Source organism: Quercus robur, chromosome 7 (assembly GCF_932294415.1).
Source record: "Quercus robur chromosome 7, dhQueRobu3.1, whole genome shotgun sequence".
NCBI lineage: Eukaryota > Viridiplantae > Streptophyta > Magnoliopsida > Fagales > Fagaceae > Quercus > Quercus robur.
In genome coordinates this window covers 23,076,353-23,099,382 of record NC_065540.1, presented here as the reverse complement: position 1 = coordinate 23,099,382, position 23,030 = coordinate 23,076,353, and the positions used below count along the sequence as shown (strand labels likewise).

Genomic DNA, 23,030 nt, shown 5'->3' with positions numbered 1-23,030 from the left:
AATTAAGTTTTAGAAAAGTGCTTGGCAAATTAAACAATTAGGTTAATTCTCATACAAGCTGAACCACAAATAAAATTAATTCAAATTTGAACTAGTTTTGCTTTATATCTAATTCATATAAATGTTTCTTTTTTTTGGTTGATAATTTGAATGGAGACATTTAGGAGATGCCAACCAATTGAGTTAGAGCAAATTTTAGTTAATAAACAAGTTATTTATACTAAGTCAAATAATTATAAGGTCGTGTAAATATATATATATATTTTTTTTGCTAGAAGGTTATCTAAATCAACTTAGATTTGTTTACCTAAACAAAACTTATTGCTGATATATGTTGGTAATAGTAAGTGTCAAAAATATTTAGTAGGGAAACTTTTCTAAAATCTTTTAAAAGCAAATATAAAAACTAATTTTTTAGTAGAAATACATGTGTCTGAATTTAATCAAAGTTAAAACTAATTTCTCATGCGCTTGAACCAACCAAAAATTCACACAACTTAATTTTGGGGCATGTAATATCTGAAAAAGGAGGTTAAAAACTATTTTTTAACACAAATATGTCTAATCCAATTTTGAACTAGCTTTTTGAGCTAAAAAGTTAGATTGTATAAACAATAAAAACCAATTATATTACTCTTTTTACCATAATTTTGGAATATGCCAAATCCCCTTTATATATTATGATTCCAGATTCTAGCATGGTTGGTTTCTACTTTCAACCATCAACTTTTAATCCCAAAGAGTGTCATTCTTGCATCTACAACACTGGGCTCATGGGCTAGACATATGCCCATATACGGATGTTCATGTTGTATTATTACACACGCACACAATTATTACTTTTAATTGATTGACTTAGATTCAAATAGTGCTTGGCATAACTCTGTTAATTACACCACTAATTCACTATAAATTCTTTTTGATAAAGGGCAGGAGATAAAGCACAAACCTCATCAGCTAATCAATATCTATATGACTCAATAATTTAAGGTAGGACACAGCATTTCATGAATCATGCTATCAACTAAAAAGACTTCCAAGAACCTGTATTTAGTTCTCGAACCTTAAAGCAGTAAAGTAATCTTGTCCACCCCATGAGATTGAATTATCTCATGCGATTCTCTTTGATTATAAAAAGCAAATTGCAAAAATTAAAACCAGAAACTTCCGCACAATCTTTGTAGAAAGTTGTAGAGCTTGCTTTCACATTGTCATTCTTCCATGGTATTCTCAACAATAATGAAGCATCCAAGCAACTAATAAAAGAAGAATACAATTCTAGATAAACACATATAGGATTCTAAATATATGAACATGGACCACCACTTAAAGAAAGCCTGCCTCAAAAAAGCATAAAGTTTGCAGCTTTAAACTGAAAAAGGCATATTAAGCCAAAATACAATCAATTTTCGCCATCTATTCACATGGTCTGAATTACAAACAATAGAAGATTACATAAACAAGGTAGTAATTACATAAATGCAGCACGAAGCCTAAACGATATTTATTTCCTGTACACTATTACCCACTATTTAGATGAATTGAAAAAAAAATATATATTGTAAATTTGAGCCGTTGATCATTCCTGATATTTTAACAGTCGTCACTTTGCAACTGGATAAATATTTCGTGTACAACAGTTTTGAGAACCTATGGTTGGAATTCATTTGCCCAAGCAAAAAGAGGACAAGTGAAGATGCCAGCATTAACATTTGGTATGCAAATGATCTATAATTGATGCTTGAAAATCCATCTCATGATTTACCAATTGAAGAAAAGAGGAAGAAGATAAGTTACATTCAATTCAAGGCATAATGAACTCGTTCAAGGAGTTGCACCACCTGATTGACCGGGATAGGTGAAGGTAAATGTGGTTTCAAGCTTGATTTTACCGTGTCAGGTGAACCAAGAGGTAACAACAATATGGCCTCTTGCTGCTTGCTTGTAAGCTCCAGGAACTGAGTCAGCATGTCACCATCCAGTATTTTAGGAACCCCAACCTGTCAGTCAAAAAGAAGAAGTGCAACCAAAAATAAAATAAAATTAAACAGGTGGTTGCCTAGGAAGGCCCGTCAACTAACATACCCCACTACCATTTTACCACATCTTACAAACTGCAACAAAAAGCTTAGCCTAAAAGCTGGGTGCCACATAGAAGAAACCATGATTGGAATCAACAGAAAATTGACAATATATCATTGACCAGAACATCTCCTGCCCAGGAACAGGCAAAAGATAGGGAAGAGAGGAGAAGGGGGGTGGGAGAAAAAGGAGGGAATGAGTGGCTATACTGACAAGGTACAACCAGATGGTTCTCAAATTATTATCCATACCATTACAAAAATTTTAGGGGGTGCTTGGCAAACTAACGAACTCTGTTTAATTTTTTATATAAGTTTGAACCAAAAATAAAATAAAAAAATCAATTCAAAATTGAATTGACCTAAATCAGTTAATTTTTCTTAGCTAGCGAGGTTCTATAACTTGCCAAAGACCCCCTTAGAATGCAGTAATGGGACCATTAACATTCATCAAAATCCAATTGGAAAATAAAAGTTTCCGCATAAATATAAAAACTAAATATTTCGTGCAGTCAAAACTTATGCATAGTCCCTTAGGTTCCTCAATTGAATTCAACCAAATAGTTGTATTGACAGTGCACTAAACTCAACCATGTGGTCCATTAGTCAATGCAATCACATGGTTAAATTTAATTGGGGAACCTAAAGTTCAACCACTAAGGAGTTGAACCTAAGTTTTATCCATTTCATGCATAGTGCTTGTTTTTACAGTTACAAAACCAATAAATAAAATCAATTTCAACTTTTCTTACCGGATTTTCACGGCTACGGAAATCATCATGATCATTTCCTAAAACAGGAGAAGTCAGTGGATGAACCACAAGTCTAGCTTGGACAGCTTCTAAGAGCTCATGTTCCTCCCTACATAACATGACATTTGAAAAGATGAAATTGAATCCAGGCTTCACAACCAAACATAAAAGGGATTCAAGAGCAGTATCTTTTTTTTTTGCCCCCCGATATGTAAGTGCAGTATCAAAATTTTAACCACGCTCCAAAGCAAAAATAATAATAAATTAATCATAATATAACTATTTGATTGCAGGAGGTTTTTTTGGGGAGGGGGATGTCAATTAGAGCCATGCTTCCTGCTTGACTAAAACATTCAACATTAAATTTTAGGATCATATGCAAGTCTGCACTGCTTTTTCTTTTGTACTGAAACTAAGATGTGTCATATCAAATATTTGCAACACGGATCTTGCAATAATTTGGACTGAAAATAGGGGAAATAAGCAAACACTAAATGGGCATCGCATGAACAATTTCATGAGGTAGTTGATCAATTTTCCAAAAGTTGGAATCCCATACCAGTGCCCCAGCCGAGGAAGCACAGGTGCGAGTGAGGTGCGACAACTCGGCAATTTTTTAAAAAGTAGGGAGCGGATGCGGTGGGATACGTTTATTAATAAATTATTAAATATATTTTTATTTATATTTTCTATATATTGCTAAGCATATATATATATTTTTCATATAATGGTAAACATAGACCAATTTAAAGAGCAATAGTAGATAATAAAGTGAATACTGAATACATAACCATTCCATGATATTCAGAAATTAGAATACAAGATTGAAAGTTTGAAACTAAAACTAAATAAAAGATAAGTGTTCAAGATAATCAAATAGAATGAGAGTTAGAGAGAGTTTAGGGTTTTTTCTTTAAACTAGGATGTCAAAACAGTGTGTTTTGACAAAAAATTTTCCCTTTAAAAAAAAAAAAAAAAAAAAAAACACTTATTTCAGCCCATATCAGACCAATTCAGGGCCTGTTTCAGACTGAATTGGACTGTATTGGGCCAAATCGGAAAACGAAGAAAAAAAATCGGTCACAAATGAGCGTGCAGCCATGTCCACGGCCACACAGCGCGTCCGTGTGTATTGGACTCGGGTGCGCCGACCTAATCGGTGCACCAGTGCTTTCCAGGCCCCAGCAGAATTGCATCTCCCTTAAGGCATTTCAGAGAAGATTGAAGAGTAAACTGTATTATGGTATGCAACTTTAAATCAGCACTAGAATTTTTCTGACTTAAAATGCTTCCTTCAGTTGCTATGTGGACAGGCAAGGAGAGATTAAATCAAATGTGCACAAGATCTCTTAATTGACAGTCATGGCATGACCAAGGAGGACCATATCTGACTGATACATAATGCGTCAAACCCAAAGTTGAGTGATCATATTTGGAATAGGCCTAATGACTATAGCAGTCAGGGTGATTCTATATCTTTTAATGACCCACTCTTCCAAAGAAATGGTCAAAAGGGGGTAATTTTTATATTGTTAAGGGAGTTTTCTATCAAAGAGCCTACAAGGGGCCCTTCAAAATTGTATCTTTATTACTGGATCCCAAACCTCTATTGGGAAGGTGCAGGGTGGCTATTCCTCTGCATCTATCTTCATTGAACATCATTTATGTAAAATAAAGAAATATTAAAGGACTGCATGCCTTCACCATAAATGTGACCCCAATATCCATATACTAAGAAAAGAAGAAAGACACTATATTTGTTGAAAAAAGCATACCTTGATATAGGAATAAATATTATAATGCTTCCTAATAGTGTACTGGCAATGATAGTGTTTTGTGACAGGTCAATAGCATTCAGCACATCATCAGCTGGAAGTTTATATGAATATGATCCCTATAACAAATACATTAACAAACATTAACAATAGCATGACAGGAACTACCAAAAATTTAATGCATAAAAAATGACTGCTTTAAAATCTTTTTTTTTTTTTTAATTGGTAGGTTACAAATGCATCCAATGGGTCTTGAACCCACAACCTCACCCTCCACATATAGAACATATAAGGGGACAAGGTGCTAGTTATAGCTCATTGGCTTGCTTTACAATCACGTATAGAAGATACATTAGATCCAAAACCAGCTCCAGAAGTTATATATAGCATATCACATATCAATAAACCTATCAAGAAGAGAATATATAAGGGACAAAGTTGTTATTTAATTTTAACGTTTAAAAGTTATTATTTATAATTTGATTGGAAATCTTTCCCTTAATTATTGGTTTTTTTTTTGGTCGGGGTGGGGGGGGTGTTTGGCCCTTAGGATTGAAATAGATTATCTGAATTGAAAAATATAATGAACATTTTGACCCAAAAAATATGTAAGAAAATCCGGAAGATCTGCAAATGAATTATTACTTGTGATATTATTTGACATTAAATCCAATTCAACCCAACCCAACTTAAAATTGGAGTAAAGATTGCCATTTACATTCTAAGCCCCACATAATTAATCATAGATAAGATTCTAGTAGATTTCTGACACTGGAAATCAATATTGAACAGATGATGGACAGCACTGAAAGCAACATGCAAGTGTATGACAAAGCAGATTGCTTAAAACTAAATTGGATGAAAAATTTATTCTTCTTTAGGGGGCCATCAGATGCTGCTGTATACTACATTTATTTGACCTAACCCCCTAATTCACGTAAAGCCTTTAGGATGACACCAAAATTTAATAATTCGTTTTAGGCTCTATAAGACTCTTTTTCCGGAAACTGAAAATTGAAAATCGTTTTAGGCTCTTTATCTCCGTGTAAAAAGCAAAAAGCAAAAAGAAATCACATGTATAGATTTACATTATAAATCTTTTGCTTATAATGTACGCCATTTAACCAAATAAAAGAACCACTTTATACTTCGAAATTTCAAAGATGGTGTGGAACAAAATTACCATAAACATATGAATTTACATGATAATCGTTTCCTTATAATGTATGCCATTTAATCGAATAAAAGAACCCATGTTATACTTCGAAATTTCAAAGATGGTGAGGAAAGTACCCTTGCCAATTCCAGGTAGGTCACTAATCATACCCTCTACTTTCAAAATTCTATAGAACTGACAAATTACTGTAGATTACTAAATGATTTTACATGGAAGCTCAAGGGAATACCTTCCTGATGCTCATGGCTATCTCACCCATATAATAGGCAGAGCTCAGTGTTAAGTTGCATTCTGGACTTGCATTATCTAGGACATGGAGCAATAACAATTTAAAAAATTAGCAGTCTCATTTTTCAAGTGACATCACAAAAGAAAAAACAGGATAAGTAAACCAATAGCATAACAATTATGAATATTTCAAGAAAAAGTATTCACTTGTTTTTCATTCCTATTTACTTATGAATCAGCGGCTATAGTATAACTTCCAAGATTCCTCTCAATTTGAAATTCAACATATAAATTAATATGTTCCATTTTGTTAGGTTAGCTATAAGCAGTGTATCATCAACAATTTCTACAAAGGTGGTAAGATGATATCCTGAGAAGTTACTGATCGGGGGAACCCTTGAGACAAATAGACATACCATAAATTGCATACAAATTACTTCTCAATACAGTTTCTTTTAGACTCATGAAAATCTGGTAATACACACTTCCAAGAAGACCAGCACATGATGAAACAATGGCCGTACTAACATTCCACAACCAGAGGAAGCAAATACTTAAGGCCATATTGCAAGCTATAGATGAATATGAGTTAATGGTGCAGTTACTTTTTCTATTGAGCTATGTAGAAAAAAAATTACAAACTTCAATTTGCAATTTTTTTCTATAAGTCACTAAGTGATTACTTACTTTTTTTTTTTAATAATAATTATTATGTAATTTCATTAAAACTGGAACTGTGTACACAGGAAGCATACAAGCAAAATAGGGAAAAACAAGAAGCTAAGATATATATACATACACACACACAGGCCAAGACTCATCATGCTAAAGCCAACTTATCTACAAAATCTAGAAGAAAACTTGTAGAAAAAGGAAAAAAGGTGAGAAACCACTCAGAGTCTTGAAAAACGTGAACTTAAGATTTGGCACTAAAATTTCCTTTCTTTCAAATGTTCAACGGTTCCTCTCTTTCCAAATGCACTGCATGAGACATGTTGGGGCAACACCCCATGCTGCCCCACATTTGCAAACCCCCACAGTGCCTCTCCAAGACTCCAACATGCCAAGAACAGAATTGGGCATCACCCAATTGAAACCATCTAAAATAAAAACTCCACACGTCTCTAGCAATGAGGCAATGTAGGAGATAATTCACTAAACAATCTGACACGAATGGCTCTTTAACTCTTGCAAATCTGAAAGAGAAGATCACAAAAGTGCCAATAGCTTTGTAGCTTAATTGGCACTTCCCCATACACAAAGTGCTTGGGGGTCTAAAGGAGAAAGGGTTCGAGCTACAGGATTAGTAGCATATTATAACTATCTCAAGATCACTAACGCAGCAGCGAAGAGGGTGGAAGAGAAGGCAGAGGAGATCAAATTTGATTTTAAGCTCAAAGGCTTTGATGAGTCTCCACACTTGGTGGCTGCTCAACCAGCTACTGCTGCCACCCTAAATTGAGCCATTGGGTCCCAACTCGGCTCAACCACTGCCGATCACCTGCACAAAAGAGCTACCTGGTCTTCTTGCTCACTGCCCAGAGAGAGAGAGAGAGGAGAGATAGGGAATAGAAAGAAAGAGAAGAGAGAACGAGGGAGGAGAGAGAGGGTAAGACAGATGGGGCTTGTTTTCCTTGGCTTGTTTCTAAAGATAACAAATGCAGGAAAACACAAAAACAAAAACAAAAAATTTGGAAAAACGTTGTCTGCCCAAACAAACGAAGCAGAAAAATAATTCAAGGGGTTTCATGACCAAACAATCATGTGTTTCAATAATTCAGGTGATTTAAGTGTAATTGAGATGATAGTTTAGGGTGGAAAGGTAATTTTCCCTAATAATTACTCTATGTTTTTTAAATACAATTTGAAAGTACCATATACATAAGTACTGTATGTCCCTTTGTTTATTTATTTATGATAAGAATGTCCCTTTATTTATTTCTTAGTAAGTTACACATGCAAATAATGGGACTTAAACCAAAGACCTCAACCTTTATTTTCCTCTTAGAATGGGAGGAGATGTCATTTGAGCAAGAACTCATTGGCCCGTATATCCCTTCGTTTTTTTTAAGTCATGGAAACATATTCTAATGTTATTATTAATAAATGAATGTATGAAAGCTAATTTGATTCTCTAAGGTACAAGTCAAAAGTCATTTCTAAGTGCGCTAATGGTGCTCTTTCGTTTCCAAAAGTAAAAGTTGGACTTTTACAACCTTGAATGAATTAGTGTTTAGAGAAGAGTCATGATAACAGGACATCAGATAGTAATTACCTAGAATACATGGGTGTATAAAACACAAAATTTTGTAATAGCACATATGTTTTAACCTAATACTTACTTTCTAAATGATCTGAACATGACAGAACCGCAATGCTCCCCTTACGATCTGAAACAACAGCCGTGTCAACATCCATAAGAATACAGTCAGCAACTAATCTTTGTGATGGGTCACAGTAAAGTTGCTCCAGTTTTTTCGAATCCTAACATATAAGAAAGCAAAGGAAGTAAGTTTCAGGACCAATTACACAATAAACAGGCCATTATCATTTAATTTCAAGAATCAAAACCATATAGACAATTACCCTAAAACTATAAGTAATGAGGAGATATAAGTACACATTACAAGAACAACCCATGTTTGTTCTGCAAAAAGGCTAACTGGGGTCAAAACCAAATTACAGAGAAAAAACTACCTTCACCACTTACCTCATGGTAAGAATAGAAAAGAATACCATCACGGCAATCACCAACAGCAATTCTAGTAAAATACGAAGTCAAAGACGTTATCATAAAGCGTGTCCTTCCTACAGCAAACCTTTTCATCCTTTGAGGATTGTCACTTGCAAAGCCACATACGTAAAACTGAGATAAAAATCAACATATTAACCAGCAGAGGGCATATACATAGAAAATTCACTGTAGCATCATAAAAGCATGCATACATAGCTTTTGATACTTGAAAACCAATCACAAAAGAAGAAAGAAAGAAAAGAATAAAGCAACTTACATAATTACCAGCAGATGCCAAGAAGTAACGATCAAGATAAGTACATATTGCAAGGACCATTCCAGGCCATGTGGTTGAATAAGCTAATCGCAATTGCCATGACTCAGTCTCTTCAAGTTTGACTCCATCACAGCTAGTATCATCTGGGCTGCTACAGAGACTACTGCTTGATAGCTGTTCTGTGGCATATCCAACAATTTCACGAAATGGTGAAGTTCGTTGAGAAGTTGACCCTGCCTTTGAACAGAATGTTATGGATCCACTATCTGAATTTTGCACATGTTCTAGACAGAGGACAATAAGACGGCCTTTGGTACTGTTAAAGAAAAGTTCAGTTAAATATAACATGCACGGAACTAAAGATATGACATAAGAAGCACATTTCCAATCAACATATACACATTGGCAGGAAGCCCAGCAAGATAAAAACATTAATTTTTAACACCCATTACTATGATTTACAAATAAGCCATTAAGCATTCTAGCAAAGGAGAAAACATTAGCAGTTCCATATTAAGAAACAGAAATCTCAATCAATTAAAATTGTGACAGAATGGGACCAAAAAGGGCATGGGACAGATGAATACCTCTCAGCTTCACCATTGGGCATTATGGCTGGACCAGAAGACAGACTAGTCCCGACCACCAGGACCTGTTCATTTCCAACCCTCACTAATTCCATGGATTTGGCTGTTTCTCTAGGTTCAAGTTTAAAAGATGATAGCACTAAACCACTCAAAGGATCTACGCAACATATATCGGATGAACACACATCATTGCTCAATTGAGTTCTCATTACAAGCAATAGCCTGCTTTCACTATGATATAGGACCTTTCGTGGGGTGCCCCCAAGATGAAATTTCTGCACGTTAAGCCTCTTACTGTGCACCATCTCCACCTAGAGGGACAAAATCAAGATCATAAATATTAGTGTACCATGCAGACTAGTAGCAACATGTCCAAATCTGAGAGAAACATTGTTAACAACTTGATTCAAACATATTCAAAAGAAATAAAGGGGGAGAGAGTGGGGAGGAAAGGGAGAAGAGACAAAAAGATAAAAAGATATAACATTATTTAAATTTCCTTTTTTATTTTTCAATATAAAATTGGACATGGAACTTATGGAGGCAGCCCTTGACAATAAATTAATACGCATCCCTTTCACTTATTAGCACAAAACCCAGCTCAATTTTACAACTTAATTCCAATAATCTTATGAAACCCAAAGATTATTACAGATCCATTTGGAAAATCCATTAATGTAAATAATGAATTGCAAAACCCCAGCTTGAATTCATATTTCCAACATTCCTACAGGTGCAGCAAGACCCAAAATTCAACCAATATCAACTTTAAATTATAATACACTTTTAAACATCACTTGATGGACAAAAAATAACCAGATATCCATAAGAAAATTTATAATAATAATAATAAACATATCAATTTGAAAATTTATAAATAAAAGTTTATAAGTAATAGTCGTAAACAAGATGAGTACATTATTATAAAAGTTATCATGATATATATCCACGGACTACTTGTCAATATTTGCCTTACATACTCCATGTAATTGAAGACATAAGTTTGAACAAGCTGGAAAAGAATAGTCTTAAAATTGAAAGCCAAATTTTCATAAAGTATGACTCTAAAGAAGAGAGTTCTCACCAGATGTAAACTGTTCTCCGCAACGAATAAGATTCCTTTAGGACATTCAATAGAACATACAGGGGTCACATGTGTCGACGGTTGAAATGAGATAGATGTATAAGAGAGGCCGTGTCTTGCAGTATGCAACAACCAAGGTCTGTCACTAAGAGCAATTAAATCTGCATCAAGTGAATCACTCAGGGGAACCAAGAATACAGGTGTAATGCCAATGCGACGAATGGCAATCAATTGAAGATTTATTGGAAGGTCATTTGTCTTCTCAAATATATTTGCTTCACTAAACTGTGGGCTAAAAGAAGCTGGCACTCTAATACCTGTTAAAGCAGTACCTATATTTACTAAAGAACTAATAGGTTGTAATCTAGGAAATTCTGATGAAGACATTTTGGAGGGATCAGGCCATTCAAATCGAAGCAGCATTCCATTCCTCAAACCAGATAGTATATAAAGCCTATCAACCAGTATGAGCCTTACATCTTGAGGAATGCAGCCACTTATAGCAGTTCCTATGGTATTTGTTAATGAAATCATCCCAGAAGCAAGAACTCTTAGACCTTTATCAGGTATAAAAGACAATATTTCCACTGAAGGCCTATGCGTCCCAATAACAAAGGTTCTACCGCCGTCGATTCCCAATGGAAAGGCACTATTATTTACCATATGGATGAAAGAACTTGGTTGTTTTTGCTCAAAAGGCTTTTGAGGTACAGAAATGCATGATATTTCATTTTGCAATCTCAAACGCTGCATTTCATATATTTCATAATGATAAGCTGAGAGCAATCTGACCCCAAGTACCAATAAAAAACATGGATTAGAGGTGGAAACAACTATCATATTATGTCCAACTGCCCCCAAACTAATACTTGTATTATCTGGAAACCAAGATGTGCAAACCGGAGAGGACAAAGGGATACCATCAAAATGAGCAACATTGGTGGGTAAACAAAGCCTAACTGCATTTTGGTGAATCTGGACAAGCAAACCATCACTTACAAGGCCACATGCCAAAGTACAGACATCAGGCTGGAAACCAACTAATTCAGTCACATCAGAAAAACTTAATCCAACCGATAGTACCCGGGTCTCCTCAACAAATGATAGCACAAGGAAGGAATGATAAGGATCGTTTACTTTCATTCGAACTGTCCAAGTACCAGTCATGCCTTGATAAATAGGAGCAGTCCTCAATAGTTTTTCTACACTAATACCACTACGTATAACCCTTAACGATCCCTCTGGTGCTACTCCACAGCAAGCAAACATTTGATCATGTTTCTCATCATGGGAATCCACAACTGACATATCTAATATTGGTGCAATGTTTTGAATAGGACTTGTGTAATGCAGTCTTCCATTCGAAAGTGTCAGGACCATCCCATCCCCCATCTCCACAAGCGCAGCCAGATATCCGCCTTGAACCCACAAAAGTGCCTTGCATGATAGACCTTTATAGAGACATTCTGATAGATTAACTTTGAGGCCATCAGAATCAAAAAATATTTCAATCATGAAAAGTTCTCCGGTATCTATACAGAAAATCATCCTTGGATTTTTATGATTTTCTGGTTCCCAACTCCATGAGCACGCATGTTTGCAGGTTGAAGTCACATTGCTATTGTCACCATCTATACACATAGGATCATAATCCCTCAACTCGAGCAAAGCACAAGCAGCAACATTAAATAAACCTTCATCATCAACATCGTGTACTCTACATGATTCTTCAACAAAAGCATGCTCATCCACTGCATTAGGTAAAAAATTTAAGCTTGTTCGATAGACACAAGAAGGATTGTGAGCATCTCTAAGATCCATTAAGAGAGCATCACCAACCCTGAACAAAAAGGCATATCCATGAGAGTGAGGAACTTCAACAATATCATGTGCTAGGGGTCCAGCTTCTTCAAACTGAGAAATAACATGTATAGCAGATTCTCTAATATTCCACTCCAACAACAGCAGTACATTCAAGACTGTTCCCCGCCTGCAGTTCCAAATTTTTAGTTCGTAATTAGATTTAACTTAGCACAACATTGTTAGAATAGAAATAGAATAATTTCATCCTGCAGCCGCATAAACAATGAAAAACAAGACTTCATTCCCCTATGAATACAAACTCAATTGCCATACCTATGTAGAAGAATGGCTAGTACAGGATTATGCTCCTTACTCAGTTGACTGGAATCTTGTGTAATAAAGCACATGCTCCATATAGTGCCACGTATACTGTTTTTATGGACACTTTTGGCAATACTTGCATCCCCTTCATTCTCAGGAGGATAAATCAGTTTCTGAATTTGTCAGACAAGAGAACATCTAAGTAACTCCGCATGAAATTCTCATGTCAACAGAATAAATGAGTCAATTAAACAAAATGTTCCCTCCACTCCCAAATTATAGTGTCCAAATTTCCTTTTTGGGATGTCCTAGAACTCATCCCTTTGTCAAAAAGTACACACACACACACACACACACACACACATGTATATATATTCCACAGTGCATGATGCATCACATCTACCATACATAATGTCATATACCAAATCCCAAGGGTAGCTAAATCAGCTGGGAGTACACCTCATGTAGCGGACTTCCCTTTCCACTCTCTTTTGGGCCAAAAGCTCAATTATCAATTAAAACAATCTGATATACCTTTTGACTTTTCAATGAAAAATTAAGGTAATATTAAAAAGTTCATAATCTTAAGTAGGTGGGAAAGCAGCTAATGTTAGTTCCAAAAAAAACGACGACAATTATTTAAGGACAAGGGAGTAATTTCATATGGTTTTCTTTTATCCATATGGAAAAGCAAATCACTATCTATAACAGGAGCAATTCAAAATATTTTTAACCTCATTAATAATTTCGCTGCCATCAGTTGTTGAAACAGAAAACAAAGCCAAGCGATCTTCATATGCACTAGCAGCAATGAAACAGCCACTGTAAAAAGAAAATCATAAAAGTTAGAACTCAAGAAAATCTTTATAAACTCCATATACTTTTCCTTCCAATACTTGAGGGATGAGAAAAGAAAATACATACAAACATATTAACAAGGAAGTTTGAGCTCAATTTCCATGCCAACAATTGGTTTCCTACCCGATATCAGCGTTCAAAAAAAAAGCATGTGTCCATATATTGACCCTATATAAAGTAAGACTCTTTTTCTTTATTTTTCCCCACTTTTTCGATAAGAAGAATATCACCAACAGCAATAACAACAACAAAGCCTTAATCCCAAATTTTGGGTTGGCTATGGATCCTCAACAGATTAGTCAAGGTCAGTTACATGCATCCTTTTCCTCCATTCAATTCTATCCGAAATCATAGTTTCTATCACTTCATTAATTGACATGTCATTTTTTACTAGTTCTACTAATGTTATTTTTTGACTTACTCTACCATTTTTCGTTCCTTCAACTTGAATTAACTTACTCTTTTTTACCAATGCATTAGTCACTCTCCTTTGAACATGACCAAACCATCTCAAGTGACTCTCCCTCATCTTTTCATCAATAGAGGTCACCCTATCTTTAAACGGATTTCATGATTTCAAATCCATCTTTCTATGTATTTCCACTAATCAATCTTAACATTCTCATTTCATCTAAACTCATTTCATGAATATATTGCTTCTTAACATCCCAACATCAAGTAACATAAAACATAGCTGGTCTTATAACAGTTTATAAAATTTTTCCTTTAACTTAATATGTATTCTATGATCACACACTACTCCTAATGCACTTCTCCACTTCATCCACCAATCTCTTATCCAATGATTCCCATATTCTTCAATCTCTTCATCTTTGAGATTTATTGATCCAAGATATCGGAAGTTCTCTCTCTCTCTCTAGTATCTCTTGACCATCGAGCCTTACCACCCCTTCATCTTTATTTCTACTTTTACTTCTTACTTTTTTGATAGGTTATTTATTTATTTATTTATTTTTGATAGGATACTTTTACTTCTTACATTCCATGTTCTCTGTTTTATCCCTACTTAATTGAAAGCCTTTAGATTCTAGAGTGTCTTGCCAAAAATTTCTAACTTGGCATTAACTCCACTTCTAGTTTCATCCACTAAAACCATATAATTTGCTAAAAGCATACACCAAGGGACTTCCTCCTCAGTTAATTTATTGAGCTAATCCATCAATAGTACAAAGAGATACGGACTTAATACTGATCCTTGATGAAATACAAAATTTTTATACATTTAACCTAATCTACATTCACCCCAGCTCCTCAAATCTTCTCTGTGTACCATTGGTACATTGCTTAAAAAATAAAATAAAAAATAAACTATTCCAATGCCTTTATGTATTTGACATAGTTACTCATAATACTTTTTATCACCCAAAACCATGCATGCACATGTGTTTGGCCACTTTCACAGAGATTGCCCAATTAATTAAAAGACCAATGCCACAAAATTTAGTTCACATAGATAGTACCCAAATGGAAAGTTACAGAACTACTCTACAGTAAGTACCAATTTCTCATTTTGCGCATTAGCATTCCAATCAATTCCAACAAACGGGGAAAGAAAAAATAAATTTAAACTTTAAGGAAAACAAGAGAAAACAAAGTGCACAGGCTTAAGCAAACAGCCACAAAAGTGGCTTACCTGGAATCAACAGATAGCATTCTTCCAGGCTGATGCCTTGAGTTTCCAGGATCAGAAAGTTGAACATGTGTCACTGGGAAAAACCTATGTCAACAATCAATATACAGTGAGCAAGCTTAAAATGTAGTAACCTAGCCTAAAAAATCAAACAAAGAGGTAACAAAGCACTTCCTTACATTCACAAGGAACTGAGCAAGAAAATAGAAAAACCTGTGCATTTCATTGCAAAATGTGAGAAATGAGAGCTTCCCCGAATCAGAAATAACAATCAAAAGGTCTTTACCCCTCATCTACAAAAGAGAAGAATAAAAATGGTATTCAGACCCTAGAGAAATACTTTCAATCACCCAAACTTAATTCGTTTAATATATTTGATTCTCTCTTCAAAAAAGGAAAAAAAGAATCGTCTGTAGCATATATGTCGTATAACAAGTTCAACACAAGGGGATTAAGCAACATACCTGTGGGCTTTGTGCGGCATTAAACTTCTCATTCCAGGGTAGGATGGCAATATCTTTAATCGTGCCAAATACAGGCTGCTCACATACAGATTGTACAATTCCATCTTCAGCAATTATTACCAACTCTATGGATGTCTCCTGAACAAGACGCCATCAACTAATCAGTGTCGGATTAAGCTAGTAACACGAATATGATAAAGGTTTCCAGACAAAGCAGATCAGAGACTGATCCCAAATTTCAGCTTAGAGGTTTTTTTTTTTTTTTTTTTTTTTTTTTTCTTTCAATCCTCTCATTTCACACCATGTTAGTATGCTTATTTATTGTTTAGCTGATTACTTAATACAAAAAAGAAACCATAAAAACTTTTACATATTCAGTGAAATAACAAGCAAAGAAAAATCAAAATCAAAACTTTACAAAAGCGTAAGGCTACACATTAGCAAAGCTATGCATTCCAATCTTATAGCTCTTCAAACCGGCATAGTGTGCGATTGCAAAGCAAAATTTGAATCAAAATGGAGCAGAAACTAAGTTAGGTAAACCAAGAGGGAAAAAGCAGAAAGAGAAAAAAGTGACCTTGGCGAAAACGACATCGAGGAAAGTTGGGGAGCGGATGTGACCGTAGAGGACCTGAAGAACAACGCTTCCTCTGAGGACGCACTTTGCGAGGTAGTGAGTGGTGGTGGCGCTGCTAGAGGCCGATGAAGACGATCGGGACTTGACGGAAGAACACTCTTCCTCTGAAACCGCCATTGACGGTTTGGTTCGAAACTTTGATTTGGGGGAAGAAGAAGAGACGTGCTAGGGTTTGTTTGTTTGTTATTAGATATAATTTTAATTTTTGAAACTTGAAAGGAAAGGCTTTTGTTTTATCGCTTAGAAGTTAGGAACTGTTTTTGTGTTTCTGTATTTGAGGAGGAGGTGCGTCATGGTTTCCAATTCCATGTGGTGCCATAGGAACATCACGGGTGGAGAGAGAGAGAGAGAGAGATGTTGTATTATTGTATTGAGTATTGACGTTAATTCTGGATAATTTGGTTCAAAACAGAAGAACGGTAAAAAAAAAAAAAATAGTGTATTTGACTATTTGGAACATGAATCATGAAAATCTTGTTAAGTCATAACCTACTCCTACAGTTCTGTCACAAGTCGACATAAGTGGAAAACTGGATTTTTGTAGGAAAAATACTATTGGATCCCAATTGTTGCACATAACCGTACAATGAGTGTGTACGGTTGAGTGCAATAATTTTTTTTTTATATAAAAGTTGAGTGCAATAATTTTTTTTATTTTTTATTTATAAAAGTTGAGTGCAATAATTGAGTGTGAAATAAGCGCATTCTATTTTTGTTAAGTGTAACTCTATGCAACAATTGAACAAGGTTAGTTGCTACAAAAAGTGGAATAAAGTTGTTTTTTTTTTTGGGTGAAAGGAATAAAGTTGTTGGTAATGAGCATCACTCACCCAAAAATTTCACTTTTGTTATTTTAGTTAATTTATTGTTGTCAAAGACCTTGTAGTTGAATTGACACATTCTCATGTACAAAGTGCTTGGGAGTCTAGGGAGAAAAGAGTTCGAGCTGCGAAGTTAGCACATGTTGTAATTATTTCTCAAAAAAAAAAAAAAAAAAGTTAATCAAAAAACAAAAAGCACCCCAATTTTGCCTAAATCTGCAAGCAACAACCACACGAATAAATCCAAATATGCCACTGTAAAAATAAACCTAAGCTGATATTCGATCTACGAGCTAGTGGTGATAAGTGGAGCCAGTCGTAATTTTGAGGGAGAAAGTCATGGCTACTGCAAGCTTCACCAAGATGCCAACTCCACTATGAGTATATATATATATATATATATATATATATATGTATGGAGAGAGAGAGAGAGAGAGAGAGAGAGAGAGAGAAATTTTTTAATGTTAGTTTGTTGAGCTTGATGCACCATCATTTCAATTGCATTTAGTTAAATTTTTGTTGAAACTTTAGTTTACCAAGCCTGATACTAATGCTCTTACAAGTAACTTATATATATATATATATATATTTTTTATATACTGGTAATTAGTAAGAATTAGACAACAAGCCAAAACTTTTTTTCAATTTTCTCAAATTTCACCTTTCTCACTCTTCTTCTTGAGAGTCATGATTATCTCGAATTAAGTTAAATTTCATATATTCCCATTCATTTCTCCCAAGAAACTAGATTTAAATCATTATAATAATATCTAGTAGTCAACTAGTCGAAGTTTTCAATAAATAAGAGTGAGACAAAAGTTTAGATAGTGTTGTAAACAATCCAAGTTTGAGCTCATCAACAACTAGATTATATGTTTCAAGTTTGGTTCAGTTTCATGTCAAACAAATTCAAGTTTGTTGACAAGTTACTTTTAATCAATTTATTATCTTCTCATTTATGGTAAAAACATCATGATAAAAAGATTTTACACTTGTACTAATAATTAATAACTATATTATAATTGATATTATATTATGTGAGTAAATTATTTATAATGATTTTCATTTATAAAATTATAAAAATAATACATTCCAATATTGTATTTTTAAATATTATATATAATGTTTATTACCAAATGGACTACTTATAATATTAATAACTTATAAATAATATATTCTTATGAACTTAAGTTCTATTTTACACATAATTCAATATTATAGTATATATATATATTGATATTTTTATACATATAAATATATTATTTATTATATTATATTATATATTTTTTGATCAAACCTCACACTCATTAGCTTGTTCAAAAATATATCATTATGCTTGAGCTCGACTCATATAATAATCAAGACTAAACCTGAATTTAAACTTGGCTAATATACTGAATGGATTAACATAAACAAACTATTTTCCAAATCAAGATCAAAATATAGACGATACGGTTATTATTTCTTTTAATAATAATGACAGACAGACTGATAGTCTCATAAGACCTAGTAGTTCTACAGGCAGAAAGACCCTTATGATGTTTACCCCTAGAAGCTCCTTTTCCTCTAGGACACCTTTCTCTGATTCCAAACCTTTACCTCCCCAGAATCTTCCTCCAGTTATACACCTTCCCCCTATAAACACTAAGAAAACCCCTGTCCAGACAGAAATAGCTTATTATCTGACAGATACCACACAACCTACCCCTAATGTTCACCAACCTCTTTATCAGCCCCAACCTCAACCTAATTCTCCTACCCACACAGATATATTAGGATTTACAGATGATAGACAAATTAATGTTTTATCTAAAGAATTTGTTTTAGATAAAGAACTACTAAAATATGATTACTTAAAACCCAAAAATAATGACAGAAAGAACCAATTCTTTGAAGAATACAATGAGCAAGAAAGAAATAATTTAAGAACTAAGTATTATGAAATGATGACAGATTTACAGACACACTTTAGTTTCTTTGACTTTTTGGACTATCATAACAGAAAGATAAATAAACTGGATATATCAGGAAAATTAAAGGATAAACTAATGAGTATAATAGAACTGACAGATAGTGATGAAACAAATAATGAAATTCACCAGATAGATAATAGTAACATCACCTCATTGTCATCTACAGATGTTTCTTCACATGATGAAAATGTTAAATTATGTAACTGTAATAATCCTGATAATTGTTATTGTAAAAGAAAATTAAAAATAAGTGTCTTAACAAAACAAGAAGACATAATAATGGATTTAATAGATAGACTTCCAGATCTACAATCTAAGAAAGATTATTTATCTAAATTAAAAGAATCTTTAACTGAAACTGACAGATTTGAAATAGATCTAAAAGATTATAAGTCAACTTATAATTTTACAGAAATTACTGATAGATTTAAATCCAATAAACCTATAACTGTGATGGACCTACAAATAGATATTAATAACCTAAAAAATGAACTGAAAAAATTAAAATCAGAGAATTTCATATTAAAAGGCATGGTTGAACAGATAACTGTGCAAGTAATTAGCATAAAAGATAGAATTAAATATTGTAATGAACCTTTGACAGACTCCCCTTTTCTTGACAGACATAATTATACTGGTGAAAGTTCTCATAAAGAAGATGATAAAGATGAATTTTTAAATATAATTGATAGAATGATATTCCAGAAGTGGTACACGGAGATAACTTTGGTAGTTCATAAAGAATTTTCATTAACAGTTATTGCCCTTGTTGATTCAGATGCTGATATGAATTGCATACAAGAAGGATTAATACCCTCTAAGTATTATGAATCAACAACAGATAGATTAACTCAGGCTAATGGTGATAGACTTAAAATAAGTAATAAGCTAACTAAGGCATACATATATAATAATGGAATCAAATTCATAACACCTTTCTTCTTAACAGATAAGTTGTCCTCTAAAGTTATATTAGGAAATCCTTTTTTGGCTTTAATTTACCCTTTTTTCACGACAAACAATGGAATATGTACTAATATTTTGGAAATAGAAGTATTATTTAAGTTCCTCCTACCCCCATTCCCCAAGGATATACACTTACTGAAAGAAATTTCCATCTCAAAGGATAAAAGTACTGATAACAGTGACCTAGTAATAGATGATGATGAGATTCCTACAATGGTAGATAATACTATTCTACCTAGTAGCAGTAGTACTTAAGCATATATATATATACTTAAGTATGTGTAGATATATATATATATATATATATATAAAATTATGAAAACAAAATATTTTTCCTACCTTTGTTGACTATTCTTGTCCTTTTGTTCCTACGTATCTTTCCATTGTTTTAGCTTTCAAACATTTCCTCTATCTCTATGACATGATCTTTACCTTGTCCTATAGGATCATGACTTTTAGTTCTTACTTGTCCTTTCTCAAAATATATTTATTCCAACCTCATTGTCACTTCTATACTGGTCTTTAATCAGTTAATTTTAAAATTAACAATCAATTGCCTGGCAAGCAAGATAGCCATTCTAAGGCTAAAATCTCAGACCAAATTTTGCCAAAATAGAAATCTTCAGTACATATTTCAGTCAAAGCATGAAGGCGTCTCAATAGAGACAATATCCCTTCAGAATACAAGGTTAACAATGACAGTGTATTCAAGTGGTAATCAGAAAGGTTTAACAAACATAATGACAGAATAACTACCAATTGGACAAAAGCTACAAGACATAGAGGACAGAATAATACCCCTTCTACTTCTATAAAAAAAGAAAATAAGTCTAATACCCCGTTGTTTATCCCTCATGAAATACCTCCTCACCTTAGAGCACCTTTAAAGAAACCCATGATAGAGAAAACTGATAATTTACTTAATGAAATAAATAAAAAACTAGACTTAATGAAAATAGAATCATTAAAGGATATGGGCCATTAAAAAAAATAATATTATAACGTTAAATACAACAGGACGAGTTGACTCTTCGGAGGATGAAGAATCAGAAGACAATCAATTGATAGATTTGATAGATTTATCTGACATAAATAATTTGGAATCACAATTCACAGATAAATTACAAATTAATAAATTAACTTTAGCATCTTCGTCGCAAGATCGTAAAAAAGGAAGAATTGAAGAATTATAACCCAGAAAGAATTGGTATCCTAAACCTACTCCCCCTGATTTACAATTTGAAGAAAGACATACTTATGTCAATTCATCTTATTCGCCAGATTTAATTTATGAATGGAATATTGATGGAATGTCAGAATAAGAAATAATAATCGTACCGTCTTTATTTTGGGCTATGAAGTCTGGTTTAGTGTTTTCTATATTTGGTGTGGGGGCAATGGCCTCAAGTTGCCATCTTTCTAGAAGGGTTATATCTTTCCACTGTATTTGTTGAGGTACTCGTAATCTAGTATTTCGGGTTGAGGCTTGCAGAAGGAGAGTCTGACCTTTAAGGGAAGGATTAACTCGGATTGAGGGTCTAAGGTGGTTTTCATCAGTTTATAATAAATCCTATAAATAACAGCTAAAGGTTCTGAGCCTTCTTTCATGTAATAACCATTTGTTTTTATATTCAAAGTTAAAGCATCCATAATATTTCTGTCAGATAGGCTTAAAGCAAAGTTAGGATAACATTTAAAATATACTGGTCCTTTATGTAAACTTGTTTCCATCATTCCTAGGAGTGAGTCATTAAATCTTAAATGTCTGTCATCTCTTAAACAAAGTAAAGCACTTGCATTTAAGGTTTCTCTTGTTAATGGTTTAACAGCTACTTGAACCAAACCAACATGTAAAAATGCATATTTTTCTCTATGTCTGTTAATTGAGTCTATTGAAAATAACTGAATTGTTTCATATTCATTAAATAAAGAGTAAGTTCTTTCAACAGTTTTTATAGTGTAATCTATCAAGAAAGATAATTTAGAAAAAGAAGTCTGTCTGTAGATTTTATCAGTTCTTTTTGTTGGTATATTCCATTTATTCCATTCTAATAAATTTCTGTCTATATCTTGTATGCTATATTCTTCAGAATTAACTATCTTATCACTTTCCATGTTCAGATTAGTGTGTGCCTGACCTAAGTGTGTCCTAGCAACAGATAATGAGCGACTAAACATATTCGTTCTATTTCTAAGCAATTAATAATTACTGCCGGAACTATTACTAACCATTAGTATTCTTACTATCGGGACCACCTCCTCGGGAAACTCCATTGCGGGACCACCCAAACAACACCTATCCGTCGGCTTAACATCACGGGCTGACCAACGCGAAACTATGGTTTGCCAACAAGTCTGAGGTTGACCAACGCTATCAAGAAGTAGTAATATTGTTCCTAGTAACTTCTTAATTGCAGAGAAATAAAACTCATACATCTACCATCCATGGCTCTGATACCATTAACACTCTAATACCATTAACTACCTAGGAGAGAGCACAGTAGTAATATGAAAGCATAAACAATGATAAAATAGATGATAAAGAAGAAAATAACAAAATAGATATAGTCAAAATAAATTAAAATAGAGTATGGAATATGAAAACAGAAACTAGTAAAATCTTACTTGAATAAAACTTCTGTCTTTGATTAAAACTGAAAACTTCTGTCTTTCTTACAAGCTTTAAAATAAACACTGTCTGAAGAGTTACAAGATTACAAAGTAAAATCTGTAAAGGGTTGCAAGATTATATCTTTCTAGAAGGGAAGGGTTACAGGATTACAAGAGAAGAAGGATTACAAGAGTCTTTCTGAAGGAGAGGGAGAGCTATCTTAGACCTAA

The 23,030-nt window shown here is 33.7% G+C and overlaps 1 protein-coding gene across 1 annotated transcript; it reads right to left on the bottom strand.

Moving 5' to 3' along the window:
* Window positions 1-1,342: 1,342 nt before the first annotated feature.
* Window positions 1,343-16,819, bottom strand: LOC126692817 (uncharacterized). Its single transcript, XM_050388582.1, has 15 exons — window positions 16,370-16,819; window positions 15,793-15,930; window positions 15,542-15,621; window positions 15,332-15,415; window positions 13,554-13,641; window positions 12,832-12,992; window positions 10,696-12,685; window positions 9,612-9,922; window positions 9,025-9,340; window positions 8,724-8,879; window positions 8,356-8,497; window positions 6,015-6,091; window positions 4,609-4,727; window positions 2,834-2,942; window positions 1,343-2,000 (listed from the first exon to the last, which is right to left on the bottom strand). The coding sequence occupies exons 1-15, from the start codon at window positions 16,544-16,546 to the stop codon at window positions 1,800-1,802; spliced, it is 4,149 nt and encodes a 1,382-aa protein (XP_050244539.1). The 5' UTR covers window positions 16,547-16,819; the 3' UTR covers window positions 1,343-1,799.
* Window positions 16,820-23,030: the final 6,211 nt, after the last annotated feature.